We start from the raw sequence: 16712 nt of genomic DNA on the forward strand, positions 1-16712 counted from the left end.
CTTAAAAAAAAAAAAAAAAATCCTCTCTAGTTAGCTTTGCCGCACTTGCCATTAGCAAATTAAGCTCACCTGCCACTAAGCTAAGCAATGTGTGACATTGGGAGAAGACCAAGGAGGAAGTAACAACTTTTTTTCTGGTTGGTTCCGATTCACACAGACTCATCCCATGGTCCACGAATGCTAAGAATACTAGATACAGAATCATTTTGATAAAACTAATATTTAAAAGGGACTTTAAATGGAGTTATTTTTTAAATGCCAATTATTAAATAGTGTGCTTCATTAATCACGGAAGTGTAAACATGACTGTTGTGTCTTCAATGTAAGACCCACAAATTTACCTCTAAAGCTTGCCGCCTCTGATCGCCCCCAGTTTGGCTTCTTTTTCTTCTTGTGAATGGTTCAGCCAACTCACATGACTACTGATAGCGCTATTGTGCTACTATGCAAGCACACTACTGTATCTCTATGCCTAACCCAGCAGATTTCTTGCCCACGCACACATTAATCCCTCGCTGGCACACAAACCTCATATGCAAACCGTGCATCTCGCTATGTATACCACTGTGATTCACTGTTGGTAGCAATGTGTCGATCAGAGCAAGAACAAGCCCCTTCAGACAAAATAAGCAACTATTTAAAAAACAGAAGGTACGGCAATACGCTGGAGTGTGCTCAATAGACAGGAGAAAGGGGCGGACAACAGCTTTCTGAGGGGGACGAACCACTCTCTGGGAATTAGAAGTCAGAACTGTGAACTGTGTGTGTGTATGGGGGGGGCAGCTGCACATGGATTGCATGAGGACAATACAGAAGATATTTTAAAATTTAAATCATTTAATATAATAACATTTAGGAAATAAAATTTACTCTGAAACGTGCAAACATAGTAACATGCACATATACAATTTAATTTTGGATGTTTACTGGCACTTGAAATCTCCATGTACGAAGCAATGCAAGCTGCTTCCGAGCCCTTGCAGGCACTTGCTCGGGGTGATTGACAAGCCCTTCTCTTACCCTAAGGGGTGGGCTTTACACACTCGAGCGTGTAATGATACATACAGGCAGCGAACATATCAAGTGGAGTATCTTGCCCTCTGACTTTTAGTACATGTGGGCCTTACTTTTACTCTCTGAATTTTGAAACAAAGTGGTAAACACAAAAACACAAAAACAACCTCAAAAAAACCTAAATTCGAGATTGCTTTTCACATACATATCCAGAACTAAGCAATGGTATTTTATGCATTTATTTTTGTGTGCATAATGTTCTTATTAATCATTTTTTCAAATTTGATCAGCATAATTAACAAGGGATGACACAAAGCCCGATATTGGATAATAAATGTCACTACCTGGGTTACACTTGTGAGTTATGGGACATGAGCCATTTAAATCCAGGCTCTCCTTGCAGCATTCGGATACCTGAGATATGGGGGGAAAAGAGAGAATACTTTAATATTTCATGGTGGTAGTGCATCTACTAAATGAAAATAAATATGAGAGAATACGGAATTAAAAACAATAATACACAGCACACCAAGCATTATGGGTCATGAAAATAATCTGCGCCTAGATCCCAATAGTTCATTGCTGCTCCTGAGGCTACCTAGATATGCTTTTCAACAAAGAATACCAAGGTGTAAATTAGATAATAGAAGTAAGCTGGCAAGTTGTTGTTTAAAATGCATACTTTTTCTGAATCCTGAAAGTATAAAATTACTGTGCCTTTATATTAAAAGGGACATGAAACATTTTTTTTTTCATAATTCAGAAAGAGCATGCAATTTTAAACAACTTTTCAATTTACTTCCATTATCTAATTTGCTTCATTCTCCTGATATCCTTTGTTGAAAAGCATATCTAAATAGTCTAAGTAGCTGCTGATTGGCGGCTTATATGATTGTTTCAGTCATGTGCATTGCTATTTCTTCAACAAAGGACATCTGAAGAATGAAGCAAATTATATCATAGTAGTAAATTGGAATGTTGTTTGAAAGTGTATTCTCTATCTAATTTTGGGTTTCAGGTCCCTGTAAAGTATTGGATTTGCGTATTACAATAAGGGATACGTACAGGTTTTTGCAGATCTTTAAATCATCTTATCCCATTTATTTGTACATCCCTGCAGCATCTTTCTCGTCTCTCTCCATCTGGATTTACAATCCCTCCCACACCATTCACCATTGTGTGAGCCTAACTCCCCATCTCCCTGTAGAGCCTATGACACTTTGAAACCCAATGGGAAAATGTGCCTCATGCATTAGCCAGGGGTATTAAATGGCTCACTGCAAATTGTGAAGTGCATTTGGGGTAAACGATCTAATGCTTCACAGTAATGAGTCTCACGCCTGACTACCATTAATTAGTTCACAACAATTATCTTAAATGTAGTAAACATTAAAAGGAACAATGAAGGCAAAAGAAACTGTCAAACTAATAATGAAAGAGCAGCAAATTTTAAACTCAAACTAGCAGACAATGCATGCTTAAGTGCAAATTAAACATTATTCTAATTTATTTTGTGCATAAATTGCAGAATTGTACAAAGTGACCAAAAAAAAAAAAGTAAAGTTTCTTCTTCTAATATCCAATTAGTCATTGTTCTCAAATAACACAGGTACAGAACACCAAAATGTATGTTTTAACTATTTAGGAAACAATGACAAGCGCACTGTTGCTTATTATGTCTGCAAAACAAAAATGAAATGCAAAGAATATATATATATATATATATAAAAAAAACACGGAAGGGGACGACCGGACCGGGATCACATCCCATGACCCTGCAACATGCTCAGCCCTGGGTGCTCACAGGAAGCTGTGCTGTCCCCAGAGTCAAAGGGAGTTAACCCTCTGGGTGCAAGAACCATAGGGAAATTACAAAACAAATTAATACAAGACACAGAAAGTCCAGCACTCACTCACAAGCTCTCAGCTAAGATTAAAAAGCAAAAATGGAAAGGTTAGTTACCGCATTTGGCCAAATGGGACAAGCCCATGTACCACGTCAAGGTACTTTCCAAAAACCTGGGACCCTAAAACAGCCACACAATGCAAGCTCTCAATCCAAACAAACTGGGAACAAGGGAAGGGTGCACAGGCTTATGTAATCACCTCAGTCATATACAAAACATGGAAGGGGACTGCACTCTCAGACCGGACCGGGTACACATCCCATGACCCTGCAACATGCTCAGCCCTGGGTGCTCACTGGCACTTACAGGATGCTGTGTTGTCCCCAGAGTCACAGGCAGTTAACCCCAGACAGGTCTGGGTGCAAGAACCATAGGGAAAATTACAAAACAAATTAATACAACACACAGAGAAAGTCCAGCACTCACAAGCTCTTAGCTAAGATTAAAAGCAAAAATGGAAAGATTAGTTACCGCATTTGGCCAAATGGGACAAACCTAGGTACCACGTCAAGGTCCTTTCCAAAAACACCTTTCCATTTTTGCTGGACATTCTCTGTGTGTTGTATAAATATAAATATATATATAATACAGGGGTGTGAAATGGTTCAGCAGCATAATCGTTAACACAAAGTTCTTGTGATCAGTTTCTAGGAGTCTCAAAGTTCTTCCTGTTACTCAAATATAATTTTTTTTTTTTTAAATACCGGTAAATAAAGTTTTAGGCTCAATTCCAAAGTCTTATGTAGCCCTAAAGTGAAATATAAAAAGCCTTTCTCTGGAATAAAATACAAGTAACAGATGTGAAAGTGATTTAGGAATGTGCATTACTCAAATGCCAGCCATTTCAGAGAATTTAAGGGACATAAAATTTAATATTTCATAATTCAGACAGAACACACAATTTTAAACAACTTTCAGACGTACTTCTATTATCATATTTTTCTTGTTTTCTTTTGTTGAAAAGCAGAAAGGTAAGTTCAAGGTGTCAATTTACCAAAATGCCGGGCGCACATGATTTGCTATAGCAAATCTCGTCTGCTCAAAATTGCTAAATGTCGACAGCATACGCTGTCTGTATTTAACATTGCACAAGATTTTCTTGTGAAATGCCGCCCCCTGCACATTCGCAGCCAATTGCCCGCTAGCAGGGGGTGTCAATCACAATCGTATGTCAGAGAAGTTAAAGTGAAGGTAAAGTTTCACATATTACACTTTTGACCCTGTAAATACTGAGAAAATAAATGGGACTTTAAGTCATGAAAATCTTCTTATCGCAATATTTATGTATTTATTACCGTTTCTTGATCCGATTCCTTTTGCTTTTAAAACAACCCGTTTATTTTTTATTTTTTTTTCATAATACGGGTCACGTTTTCTGACTCTCCAATTGAAACACTGGCCGTTAGGCGGCCGTCATATGACGTCACCGCCTTATTGTCCTATATGCGCATGCGTGGCCTTCACTTCCCTTCTTCTCCCAGCTCGTTCCAGTTTAGCGCATGCGCTTTTTGATTTCGCTATAGCTATAAGATTTTTTGTTTCACGCAGGCGCAACTCGAATGTTCGATGTAAGCTGCACATGCGCAATTGAGCCGTAAATTGGGAACACGCTTTGGAAGTACGTACAGAGCGGGTAGGACCGCTCTGTACGTAATGTATTGATAATTCAGGAAATTAAAGGAGGGAGGAGCGAAGAACGGCGGAGAGTGTAAATATAAACGTTATAAAATACAATATATATATATATATATATATATATACACACAATGATGAAAAAAAAAAAGTTACCGATCAGAGTGTATACTAGATGAATAATAGAATACAGGCATCAAAGAAGTCAAACTTTACCTTCACTTTAAGGAGCAGCGGTCTTACGACCACTGCTTCTTAACTTCTGTTTCCGGCAAGCTGGAAACTACGAGGGTAGATAGCAGCATCCGCTGCTTTTAAATCTAACTCCAGGAGTGTGCGCGTGTCTGCAGGACGAATTGGCAGCAGTTTTGCAACAATGTTATACATTAGCAAGACCACTAGATGGCAGCACTATTTCCTGTCCATGTAGTACCCCATACATGTGCACGCTACCTATCTAGATATCTCTTCAACACAGATCATCATGAGAACAAAGCAAATTTGATAATAGAAGTGAGTGGGAAACTGAACTTTTGTAAATTTGTATTCTCTATCTGAATCATTACGGAAAACATTTGTTTTTTCATGTCCATTTAAGGATTATTAGTGTGTGTTGTTTTTTTTTAAGTTGTAAGAAAGAATTTAGTAAGTATTATTTTTTTTTTTAAATGGATGTTACGGAGCTGAAAAGGTTCTTTTTGTGGCGTGTATCTAGGTCTATCAACGAAACCGTGGGGCTTGTCCATATCTGCTTTTAAGCAATCTGTCCTACATATGAATTGTACACAAACGTGTACTTCCTGTTAGTTTCAAACTATTTTATGCACGGATATTTTCATATTCTTTAGAAACAAGATTTCTAAGTAACTGGTCAGGCAAATATTTAATCATTATTCATGCTCTCAATCTTGCACACACACATAATGGCTTTCTTTGTAGAGTCACTTCCCTCCCAGGGCAAGCCGTGGATTTGGGTTATGTTAGACCACTTTTCTTATTAAAAAGGATATTACGCTGCTACAAAATAATGGTTACTATTCATCATGCGATTGTTTTTCGTCCTTTGCCTGCTGCGCTTTTCCAAACACATCTCCTATTTTAACCCCTTAAAGTTGCCAGATAGCGAAGCTCTGCCTCTTCATAATGGGCGCCGCCGTCTTGGAGTTTAGGTATTCTCACACCCAGTGACAGAAACAGTGCACACCCACAGATTGGTGATGCTGCTTGCTTTGTGACAGTTGTATCATTTGCTTTTATCTAGCTGAGCATCATGGGAAATGTAGTTCCAAAACCTCTGGAGAGCAAAGTTTGGACACCCCACTTTAAGGGGTTGATTTATGAAGCAGCGAATGCTTCCTAAGACCGCTGCTCCTTAACTCATCCGCCACCTCTGAGGTAGCGGACAGCAATCAGCCCAATCAAATATGATCGGGTTGATTGACACCTTCTGCTAGCTGCCGATAGGCCGCAAATCTATAGGGGGTGGTATTGCACCAGCAGTTCACAAGAACTGCTGGTGCAATGATAAATGCAGACAGCGAATTCGCTATAGCGGATCATGTCCGTCCGCACCATGATAAATTTACCCCTTAAAAGTTAAATAAAATACATAAAAATAAAAACTCAGCAATAATATAGAACAATGCAGCTGCTGCTAAAAATGTACAGCATCATGCACCCTAACCTGAAGCCCATTATATAGTTGTCAAAAAGCTGGTAACATCACTGATTTTTTAAAAGCACATGGCGCTTTTTTTCATAGGGAATGAAAATACCTGCACCCCAAGATGGCGGCTCTCAGTATGAAGAGACAGCTTTACCATCTGACAATGTTCAGGGGTTTAAAATATGAGAGCACCAAGGACTGGAGGAATAGCAATATTAAAGTGAGTAGTAACAATGCTATTGCAATTGTGTCCAGTGGTTTAATGTCCCATTAAAGTCCAGATAACTAGTGCTGTTAGCTACCTAAAGGGTTTCTCATACACAGAGTTCTGTTCCCTTAGTTTACACGGTTCTTAGTTTGCTGTAGTCTTAAGTGTACCTTTTTTTCTTTCCTTGTATATCAAACTACATAACTATTTGGCTTATCAACTCAATGAATCCACAGAATGTGTCAACAATGTTCTAGCTTATTTAGTCATTAGCAAGATAACAGGAATGACCTGATGTCCATGATTAGTTTGTTAACAATTGCTTTTGTAGCATCCTTTTATGCCACCCTTGAATGTTATGCTATTGTAACTTCTTGGGGACTGGTTCTGAAGAACATGAAATGGACATTCATGTAGGGTCTTGTGACACAAAACTTTTGAGACTGATCTAAAGCTAAGCCGATGGATTTTAACAGTGTTTTTCCTATTCCACATTCCTTGTCCCCAAGCAGATCGTGAATTATGAATAGCCCCTTGTTCTCATCACTACAGCAGTGAGAAATTGGCTTATAGTGTTGGGGCCATTGAATAAGAAATGAAAGACCCATTTTTGGATTTAAAAAGGGACAAAAATAAATAAATCAGATAATAGAAGTAAATTGGAAAGTTGTTTAAAAACGGCATGCTCTATCTGGATCATGAATTATTTTTTTTTTTTGGGGTGGGTGGGGTGATATGTCCCTTTAAGATAGTTCACACTCCTGAATTTTCTCCCCAGAAGCCTTGTATTGACCTCCACACATCTAGTATAATAATTTAAGATTTTCTTTTCAAATTAGTTTGCTGTGCCCTTGTATCCCACTTTAAAAAAAGTTTTCATCATTTTTCAATCATGGAGCATATAGGGTACTCAATATTTGAGTAGCATTGTGGTTAAATTGAATTCAAAGTTTGCAAGCCTAATGGGAACTCAATAAATTAAAGGTTTAACCATATATAAAAATGTCACCAGTCAGCTCATTCTAAACACTGCTCATTGCACTTTTGCTATTACATTTATTTTTATCAGTTGCAATTTGTACACATTACAAGAAGGGGATAAACAAAAAACTTGTATAAAGATGGCAATGTCCAAAATCTTCTCTGCAAACCCATCTGCTATGTATAAAAAGTATTTCTGCGATATCTGTAACAACTGAGTTTTCATGATAATATAAAGTCCATTTTAACTAAACTACAGAAAGTAAGATAATAAATAATATCTTGAACATCATCAACAGTATCTGGTAAGAAATAATTTGGAACAAATAAAACATAGGGGTTTGGTTAAGCACACCGTACAAAAACATATTATATATTAATGCACATATTGTGGGAGTGCTGCCAAAATGACCAGAGTAAATACAAACAAACAAGTATTAGCGCACATCCAAAATGAAACCACACTTATTTTGATGTAAAGTCTGCAAAAAATGCCTGTTTAAAACTCTATACTCTTCAATAATATTGGGATCCTAACACTATAAATTTAACCTTACTGGGCTGAATCCTTTGATTCTAATATAGAATTCCAACTCTGTGGTTCTATGCCTCATTGAATGAGGCTGCCTAGCTTTATATAGCCTTAATGACTGCCTGGAACACACCTGAGCAGGTTTTTAGTGGTGTGCTTTAACCAAGGGGATTTGGTCAATCTCCCTGTAAGAAATACAACAAATAGAAAAAACAAAAATGTATGCTTACCTGATAAATTTCTCTCTCTTGTGGTGTATCCAGTCCACGGGTTCATCCATTACTTGTGGGATATTCTCCTTCCCAACAGGAAGCTGCAAGAGGACACCCACAGCAGAGCTGTCTATATAGCTCCTCCCCTAACCCCCACCTCCAGTCATTCGAACGAAGACAAGTAAGAAAAAGGAGAAACTATAGGGTGCAGTGGTGACTAATTTTAAAAATAAAAACACCTGCCTTAAAGTGACAGGGCGGGCAGTGGACTGGATACACCACAAGAGAAAGAAATTTATCAGGTAAGCATAAATTTTGTTTTCTCTTGTAAGGTGTATCCAGTCCACGGGTTCATCCATTACTTGTGGGATACCAATACCAAAGCTTTAGGACACGGATGAAGGGAGGGACAAGGAAGGAACTTAAACAGAAGGCACCACTGCCTGTAAGACCTTTCTCCCAAAAATAGCCTCCGAGGAAGCAAAAGTATCAAATTTGTAGAATTTAGAAAAAAGTATGAAGCGAAGACCCAGTCGCCGCCTTACAAATCTGTTCAACAGAGGCCTCATGTTTAAAAGCCCATGTGGAAGCTACTGCTCTAGTAGAATGAGCTGTAATTCTTTCAGGAGGCTGCTGGCCAGCAGTCTCATAAGCTAAACTGATTATGCTTCTCAGCCAAAAAGAGAGAGAAGTTGCCGAAGCCTTTTGGCCTCTCCTCTTTCCAGAATATACAACAAACAATGCAGATGTTTGACGAAAATCCTTAGTAGCTTGCAAATAAAACTTTAAAGCACGAACCACGTCAAGATTGTGTAACAGACGTTCCTTCTTTGAAGAAGGATTAGGACACAGTGACGGAACAACAATTTCCTGATTGATATTCTTATTAGATACCACCTTAGGAAGAAACCCAGGTTTGGTACGCAAAACTACCTTATCCGCATGGAAGATCAGATAAGGGGAATCACACTAAGACAGATAACTCTGAAACTCTTCGAGCTGAAGAGATAGCTACTAGGAACAGAACTTTCCAAGATAAAAGCTTGATATCTATGGAATGCAAAGGTTCAAACGGAACCCCTTGAAGAACTTTAAGAACTAAATTTAAACACAGGCCTGATTCTAACCAAAGCCTGACAAAACGCCTGAACGTCTGGAACATCAGCCAGACGCTTGTGCAAAAGAATAGACAGAGCAGAAATCTGTCCCTTTAAGGAACTAGCCGATAATCCCTTTTCCAATCCTTCTTGGAGAAAAGATAATATCCTAGGAATCCTGACCTTACTCCACGAGTAACCCTTGGATTCACACCATATCTTATGATATATTTTCCTGGTGACAGGCTTTCGAGCCTGAATCAAGGTATCAATGACCGACTCGGAGAAACCACGTTTTGATAAAATCAAGCGTTCAATCTCCAAGCAGTCAGACGCAGAGAAATTAGATTTGGATGTTTGAATGGACCTTGGAGTAGAAGGTCCTGCCTCAGCGGCAGAGTCCATGGTGGAAAGGATGACATGTCCACCAGATCTGCATACTAAGTCCTGCGAGGCCACGCAGGAGCTATCAAAATCACTGAAGCTCTCTCCTGCTTGATCTTGGCAATCAGACGAGGGAGGAGAGGAAATGGTGGAAACACATAAGCCAGTCTGAAGGACCAAGGCACTGCTAGAGCATCTATCAGCGTTGCCTGGGGATCCCTTGACCTGGAGCCGTAACGAGGAAGCTTGGCGTTCTGCCGAGACACCATCAGATCCAGTTCTGGTTTGCCCCATAGTTGAATCAGCTGGGCAAATACCTCCGGATGGAGCTCCCACTCCCCCGGATGAAAAGTCTGCCGACTTAGAAAGTCCGCCTCCCAGTTCTCTACTCCTGGGATATGGATAGCTGAGAGATGGCAAGAGTGAACCTCTGCCCAAAGAATTATCTTGGAAACCTCCATCATTGCCAGGGGACTCCTTGTTCCCCCTGATGGTTGATATAGGCTACAGTCGTGATATTGTCTGACTGAAATCTGATGAATCTGACCGCAGCTAGTTGAGGCCAAGCCTGAAGAGTATTGAATATCGCTCTTAGCTCCAGAATGTTTTTCGGAAGGAGGGCCTCCTCCTGAGTCCACGAACCCTGAGCCTTCAAGGAATTCCAGACTGCACCCCAGCCCAGAAGGCTGGCATCTGTTGTCACTATAGTCCACTCTGGCCTGCGGAAACTCATTCCCCTGGACAGATGGACCCGAGATAACCACCAGAGAAGAGAATCCCTGGTCTCTTGATCCAGATTTAACAGAGGAGACAAATCTGTGTAGGCCCCATCCCACTGATTGAGCATGCAAAGTTGCAGTGGTCTGAGATGTAGGCGGGCAAATGGAACTATGTCAATTGCCGCTAACATCAGGCCGATCGTTTCCATACACTGAGCCACTGACGGCCGATAAGTGGAATGAAGAGCACGGCAAGAAGTTAGAAGCTTTGATATCCTGACCTCTGTCAGAAAAATTTTCATTTCTACTAGGAAGGAAACTCTTGTGAGAGGGGAGAGTGAACTCTTTTCTCTGTTCACCTTCCACCCGTGAGACCTCAGAAAGTCCAGAACAATGTCCGTATGGGACTTGGCGATTTGAAAAGTCGACGCCTGGATCAGGATGTCGTCTAGGTAAGGAGCCACCGCTATGCCCCGTGGCCTTAGAACCGCCAGTAGAGACCCTAGAACCTTCGTAAAGATTCTTGGCGCCGTGGCTAATCCGAAGGGAACAGCCACAAACTGGTAATGCCCGTCTAGGAAGGCGGAACTGATGATGATCTCTGTGAATCGGAATGTGGAGATAAGCATCCTTTAAGTCCACGGTAGTCATATATTGACCCTCCTGGATCATAGGGAGGATGGTTCGGATTGTCTCCATCTTGAAAGATGGGACCCTGAGAAATTTGTTTAGGATCTTGATATCCAAGATTGGTCTGAACGTTACCTGTTTTTTGGGAACTATAAACAGGTTTGAATAGAAACCCTGCCCCTGTTCCTCCCTTGGAACTGGGTGGATCACTCCCATAACCAGTAGGTCTTGAACGCAACGTAAGAATGCCTCTCTCTTTATCTGGTTTGCAGATAGTTGTGAGAGGTGAAATCTCCCCTTTGGAGATGAACCTTTGAATTCCAGAAGATATCCCTGGGAAACAATCTCTAGTGCCCAGGGATCCTGGACGTCTCTTTTGCCCAAGCATGAGCGAAGAGAGAAAGACTGCCCCCTACTAGATCCGGTCCCGATCGGGGGGTACTCCTTCATGCTGTCTTAGAGGCAGCAGCAGGTTTTTTGGCCTGCTTCCCCTTGTTCCAAGCCTGGTTAGGTCTCCAGACTGGTTTGGACTGGACAAAATTTCCCTCTTGTTTTGCATTAGAGGAAGCTGAAGCTGCGCCACTCTTGAAGTTTCGAAAGGAACGAAAATTAGTCTGTTTGGTCCTTAACTTATTGGACCTATCCTGAGGAAGGGCGTGACCTTTTCCTCCACTAATATCAGAAATGATTTCCTTCAGACCAGGCCCGAATAGGGTCTGTCCTTTGAAGAGGATGTTAAGAAGCTTAGACTTTGAAGTAACGTCTGCTAACCAGGACTTAAGCCATAGCGCCCTACGCGCCAGAATGGCAAAACCTGAATTCTTAGCCGTTGGTTGGTTAAATGCAAAACGGCGTCAGAGATAAAGGAATGAGCTAATTTTTAGAGCTTTAATCCTGTCTAAAATCTCATCTAACGGGGTCTCCACCTGTAGAGCCTCCTCAAGAGACTCGAACCAAAAAGCTGCTGCAGCAGTGACTGGGGCAATGCATGCAAGAGGCTGGAGAATAAAACCTTGATGTATAAAAATTTTCTTAAGGAGACCCTCAAATTTTTTATCCATAGGATCTAGGAAAGCACAACTGTCCTCGACGGGGATAGTTGTACGCTTAGCTAGGGTAGAGACTGCTCCCTCCACCTTAGGGACCGTCTGCCACGAGTCCCGTATGGCGGCATCTATGGGAAACATCTTTTTAAAAGCAGGAGGGGGAGAGAACGGCACACCTGGTCTATCCCATTCCTTAGTAATAATTTCCAAAAACCTCTTAGGGACTGGAAAAACATCAGTGTAAACAGGCACTGCAAAGTATTTGTCCATCTTACACAATTTCTCTGGAACTACAATGGGTTCACAGTCATCCAGAGTCGCTAAAACCTCCCTAAGCAATAAGCGGAGGTGTTCAAGCTTAAATTTAAACGCTGTCATTTCAGAATCAGACTGAAGCAACGCCTTCCCTGAATCTGAAATGTCACCCACAGATAGAAGCTCTCCTGCCTCGGCTTCTGAGTATTGTGAAGGTATATCGGACACAGGTATTAAAGCGTCAGAAAGCTCTGTATTTGTTCTAGCCCCAGAGCGGTCTCGCTTTCCTTGTAACCCTGGCAGTTTGGACAATACCTCTGAGAGGGTAGCATTCATAACTGCCGCCATGTTCTGTAAGGTAAATGAATTAGACGCGCTAGATGTATTTGGCGTCACTTGAGCGGGAGTTATAGGTTCTGACACATGGGGAGAGTTAGATGGCATAATCTCCCTCTTTTTATTCAGAGAATCCCCTGGAGATAAATCTTTAAGCGCCATAATATGGTCTTTATAGTTTATAGAAATTTCAGTACATTTGGTACACATTCTAAGAGGGGGTTCCACAATGGCTTCCAAACATATTGAACAAGGAGTTTCCTCTATGTCAGACATGTTTAACATACTAGTAATGAGACAAGCAAGCTTGGAAAACACTTTAATAAATGTGAAACAGCAATTAAATAAAAACATTACTGTGCCTTTTAGAGAAAAAAACTAGCACTTAAACTGCAAAACAGTGTAAAAATATAGTGAAGTCTTTGACATTTTTACAGTGTGTGTAAGGGACTAAAGCAACATTGCACCCACTTGCAAATGGATGATTAACCCTTTAGGCCCCAAACCGGATTCAATAAAACGTTAAAATACAGTTAAACACCTTGCCACAGCTCTGCTGAGGCTCCTACCTGCCCTCAAATACGATTTAGGGAAGAAATAAACCCTCTATAGTGGTCCTCAGATGCCAGAGGACTCCTCTAGGGAAGCTGGATGTCTCAGTCTGAAGGAAACTGCGCATCTAGAGTGCGGAAATAGGCCCCTCCCACCATGTATTGGATGCCAGAGGGGCCTTAAGAAAGTACTCCTAGGAGTATCTGACTAGCCATGTGGAAAACTAGGCCCCAAATAAAGAGTTATCTCCCTCAGAGAAAAAACGTCCTATTTATGAAACATGTAAACTTTTTGTCACTAAGTAATATGAGTATTAACATGAGTATTACCCTGTTTTGTAAGCATGATCCCAGTCGCTGTTAAATCACTGCATCAGGCTTACCTCAATTACACAAGGCTGTGTCAGCATTTTCTAGAACTTCTCTCTAGAAATAAAAATACTGAACATACCTTAAAGCAGGTAATCTGCAGACCGTTCCCCCAACTGAAGTTTTCCCATACTCTTCAGTTATGTGTGAGAACAGCAATGGACCTTAGTTACAAACCGCTAAGATCATCAACCTCCAGGCAAAATTCTTCTTCTAATTTCTGCCTGAGAGAAAAAACATAATTTATGCTTACCTGATAAATTCCTTTCTCCTGTAGTGTGATCAGTCCACGGGTCATCATTACTTCTGGGATATTAACTCCTCCCCAACAGGAAGTGCAAGAGGATCACCCAGCAGAGCTGCTATATAGCTCCTCCCCTCTACGTCACACCCAGTTATTCGACCAAGAACCAACGAGAAAGGAGAAGCTAAAGGGTGCAGTGGTGACTGGAGTATAATTTAAAAATTTAGACCCGCCATAAAAAACAGGGCGGGCCGTGGACTGATCACACTACAGGAGAAAGGAATTTATCAGGTAAGCATAAATTATGTTTTCTCCTGTTAAGTGTGATCAGTCCACGGGTCATCATTACTTCTGGGATACCAATACCAAAGCAAAAGTACACGGATGACGGGAGGGATAGGCAGGATCTTTATACAGAAGGAACCACTGCCTGAAGAACCTTTCTCCCAAAAATAGCCTCCGAAGAAGCAAAAGTGTCAAATTTGTAAAATTTGGAAAAAGTATGAAGCGAAGACCAAGTTGCAGCCTTGCAAATCTGTTCAACAGAGGCCGCATTCTTAAAGGCTCAAGTGGAAGCCACAGCTCTAGTGGAATGAGCTGTAATTCTTTCAGGAGGCTGCTGTCCAGCAGTCTCATAGGCTAAACGTATTATGCTACGAAGCCAAAAAGAGAGAGAGGTAGCCGAAGCTTTTTGACCTCTCCTCTGACCAGAGTAAATGACAAACAGGGAAGATGTTTGTCGAAAATCTTTAGTTGCCTGTAAATAAAATTTTAGGGCACGAACTACATCTAGATTGGGCAGAAGTCGTTCCTTCTTTGAGGAAGGATTAGGACACAAGGATGGAACAACAATCTCCTGATTGATATTCCTGTTAGTGACTACCTTAGGTAAGAACCCAGGTTTAGTACGCAGAACTACCTTATCCAAGTGAAAAATCAGATAAGGAGAATCACAATGTAAAGCTGATAACTCAGAGACTCTTCGAGCCGAGGAAATAGCCATTAGGAATAGAACTTTCCAAGATAATAATTTTATATCAACTGAATGAAGGGGTTCAAACGGAACGCCCTGTAAAACGTTAAGAACAAGGTTTAAACTCCATGGCGGAGCAACAGTTTTAAACACAGGCTTAATCCTGGCCAAAGCCTGACAAAAAGCCTGAACGTCTGGAACTTCTGACAGACGTTTGTGTAACAAAATGGACAGAGCTGAGATCTGTCCCTTTAAAGAACTAGCAGATAAACCCTTTTCTAAACCCTCTTGGAGTAAGGTTAGGATTCCTAGGATATTGTCTTTTCTACAAGAGTAACCTTTGGATTCGCACCAATACAGGTATTTACGCCATATTTTATGATAAATCTTCCTGGTAACAGGTTTCCTAGCCTGTATCAGGGTATCAATTACTGACTCAGAGAATCCACGCTTTGATAAAATCAAGCGTTCAATCTCCAGGCAGTCAGCTTCAGAGAACTTAGATTTTGATGTTTGAAAGGACCCTGAATCAGAAGGTCCTGTCTCAGAGGCAGAGACCAAGGTGGACAGGATGACATGTCCACTAGATCTGCATACCAAGTCCTGCGTGGCCATGCAGGCGCTATTAGAATCACTGATGCTCTTTCCTGTTTGATTCTGGCAATCAATCGAGGAAGCATCGGGAAGGGTGGAAACACATAAGCCATCCCGAAGGTCCAAGGTGCTGTCACAGCATCTATCAGAACCGCTCCCGGATCCCTGGATCTGGACCCGTAACGAGGAAGCTTGGCGTTCTGTCGAGACGCCATGAGATCTATCTCTGGTTTGCCCCAACGTCGAAGTATTTGGGCAAAGACCTCCGGATGAAGTTCCCACTCCCCCGGATGAAAAGTCTGACGACTTAGGAAATCCGCCTCCCAGTTCTCCACTCCAGGAATGTGGATCGCTGACAGGTGGCAAGAGTGAGACTCTGCCCAGCGAATTATCCTTGATACTTCCATCATAGCTAGGGAGCTTCTTGTCCCTCCCTGATGGTTGATGTAAGCTACAGTCGTGATGTTGTCCGACTGAAACCTGATGAACCCCCGAGTTGTTAACTGGGGCCAAGCCAGAAGGGCATTGAGAACTGCTCTCAATTCCAGAATGTTTATTGGCAGGAGACTGTCCTCCTGAGTCCATGATCCCTGAGCCTTCAGGGAATTCCAGACAGCGCCCCAACCTAACAGGCTGGCGTCTGTTACAATTGTCCAATTTGGCCTGCTGAATGGCATCCCCTTGGACAGATGTGGCCGAGAAAGCCACCACAGAAGAGAATTCCTGGTCTCTTGATCCAGATTCAGAGTGGGGGACAAGTCTGAGTAATCCCCATTCCACTGACTTAGCATGCACAATTGCAGCGGTCTGAGGTGTAGGCGTGCAAAGGGGACTATGTCCATTGCTGCTACCATTAAGCCGATCACCTCCATACATTGAGCCACTGACGGGTGTTGAATGGAATGAAGGGTACGGCAGGCGTTTTGAAGTTTTGTTAACCTGTCTTCTGTCAGGTAAATCTTCATTTCTGCAGAATCTATAAGAGTCCCCAAGAAGGGAACTGTTGTGAGTGGAACGAGAGAACTCTTCTTTTCGTTTACCTTCCACCCATGCGATCTTAGAAATGCCAGTACAAACTCTGTATGAGACTTGGCAGTTTGAAAGCTTGAAGCTTGAATCAGAATGTCGTCTAGGTATGGAGCTACCGAGATTCCTCGCGGTCTTAGTACCGCCAGAAGAGCCCCCAGAACCTTTGTTTAGATTCTTGGAGCCGTAGCCAACCCGAATGGAAGAGCTACAAACTGGTAATGCCTGTCTAGGAAGGCAAACCTTAGATACCGGAAATGATCTCTGTGAATCGGTATGTGAAGGTAAGCATCCTTTAAATCCACTGTGGTCATGTACTGACCCTTTTGGATCATG

At 41.6% G+C, this 16712-nt stretch overlaps 1 protein-coding gene across 3 annotated transcripts in view; it reads right to left on the reverse strand.

Annotated features, from left to right (window-relative positions):
* Positions 1-16712, reverse strand: part of C8H1orf159 (chromosome 8 C1orf159 homolog) — a 189810-nt gene that overhangs the window by 135892 nt on the left and 37206 nt on the right. For 2 of the 3 annotated variants that reach the window (XM_053690468.1, XM_053690470.1), the window contains exon 4: positions 1356-1428. In XM_053690468.1, the coding sequence (XP_053546443.1) occupies positions 1356-1428 (73 nt within the window). The remainder of the gene's footprint in view (positions 1-1355; positions 1429-16712) is intronic. The other variant, XM_053690471.1, reaches the window with a different exon arrangement.

Source organism: Bombina bombina, chromosome 8, assembly GCF_027579735.1.
Source record: "Bombina bombina isolate aBomBom1 chromosome 8, aBomBom1.pri, whole genome shotgun sequence".
Classification (NCBI taxonomy): Eukaryota; Metazoa; Chordata; class Amphibia; order Anura; family Bombinatoridae; genus Bombina; species Bombina bombina.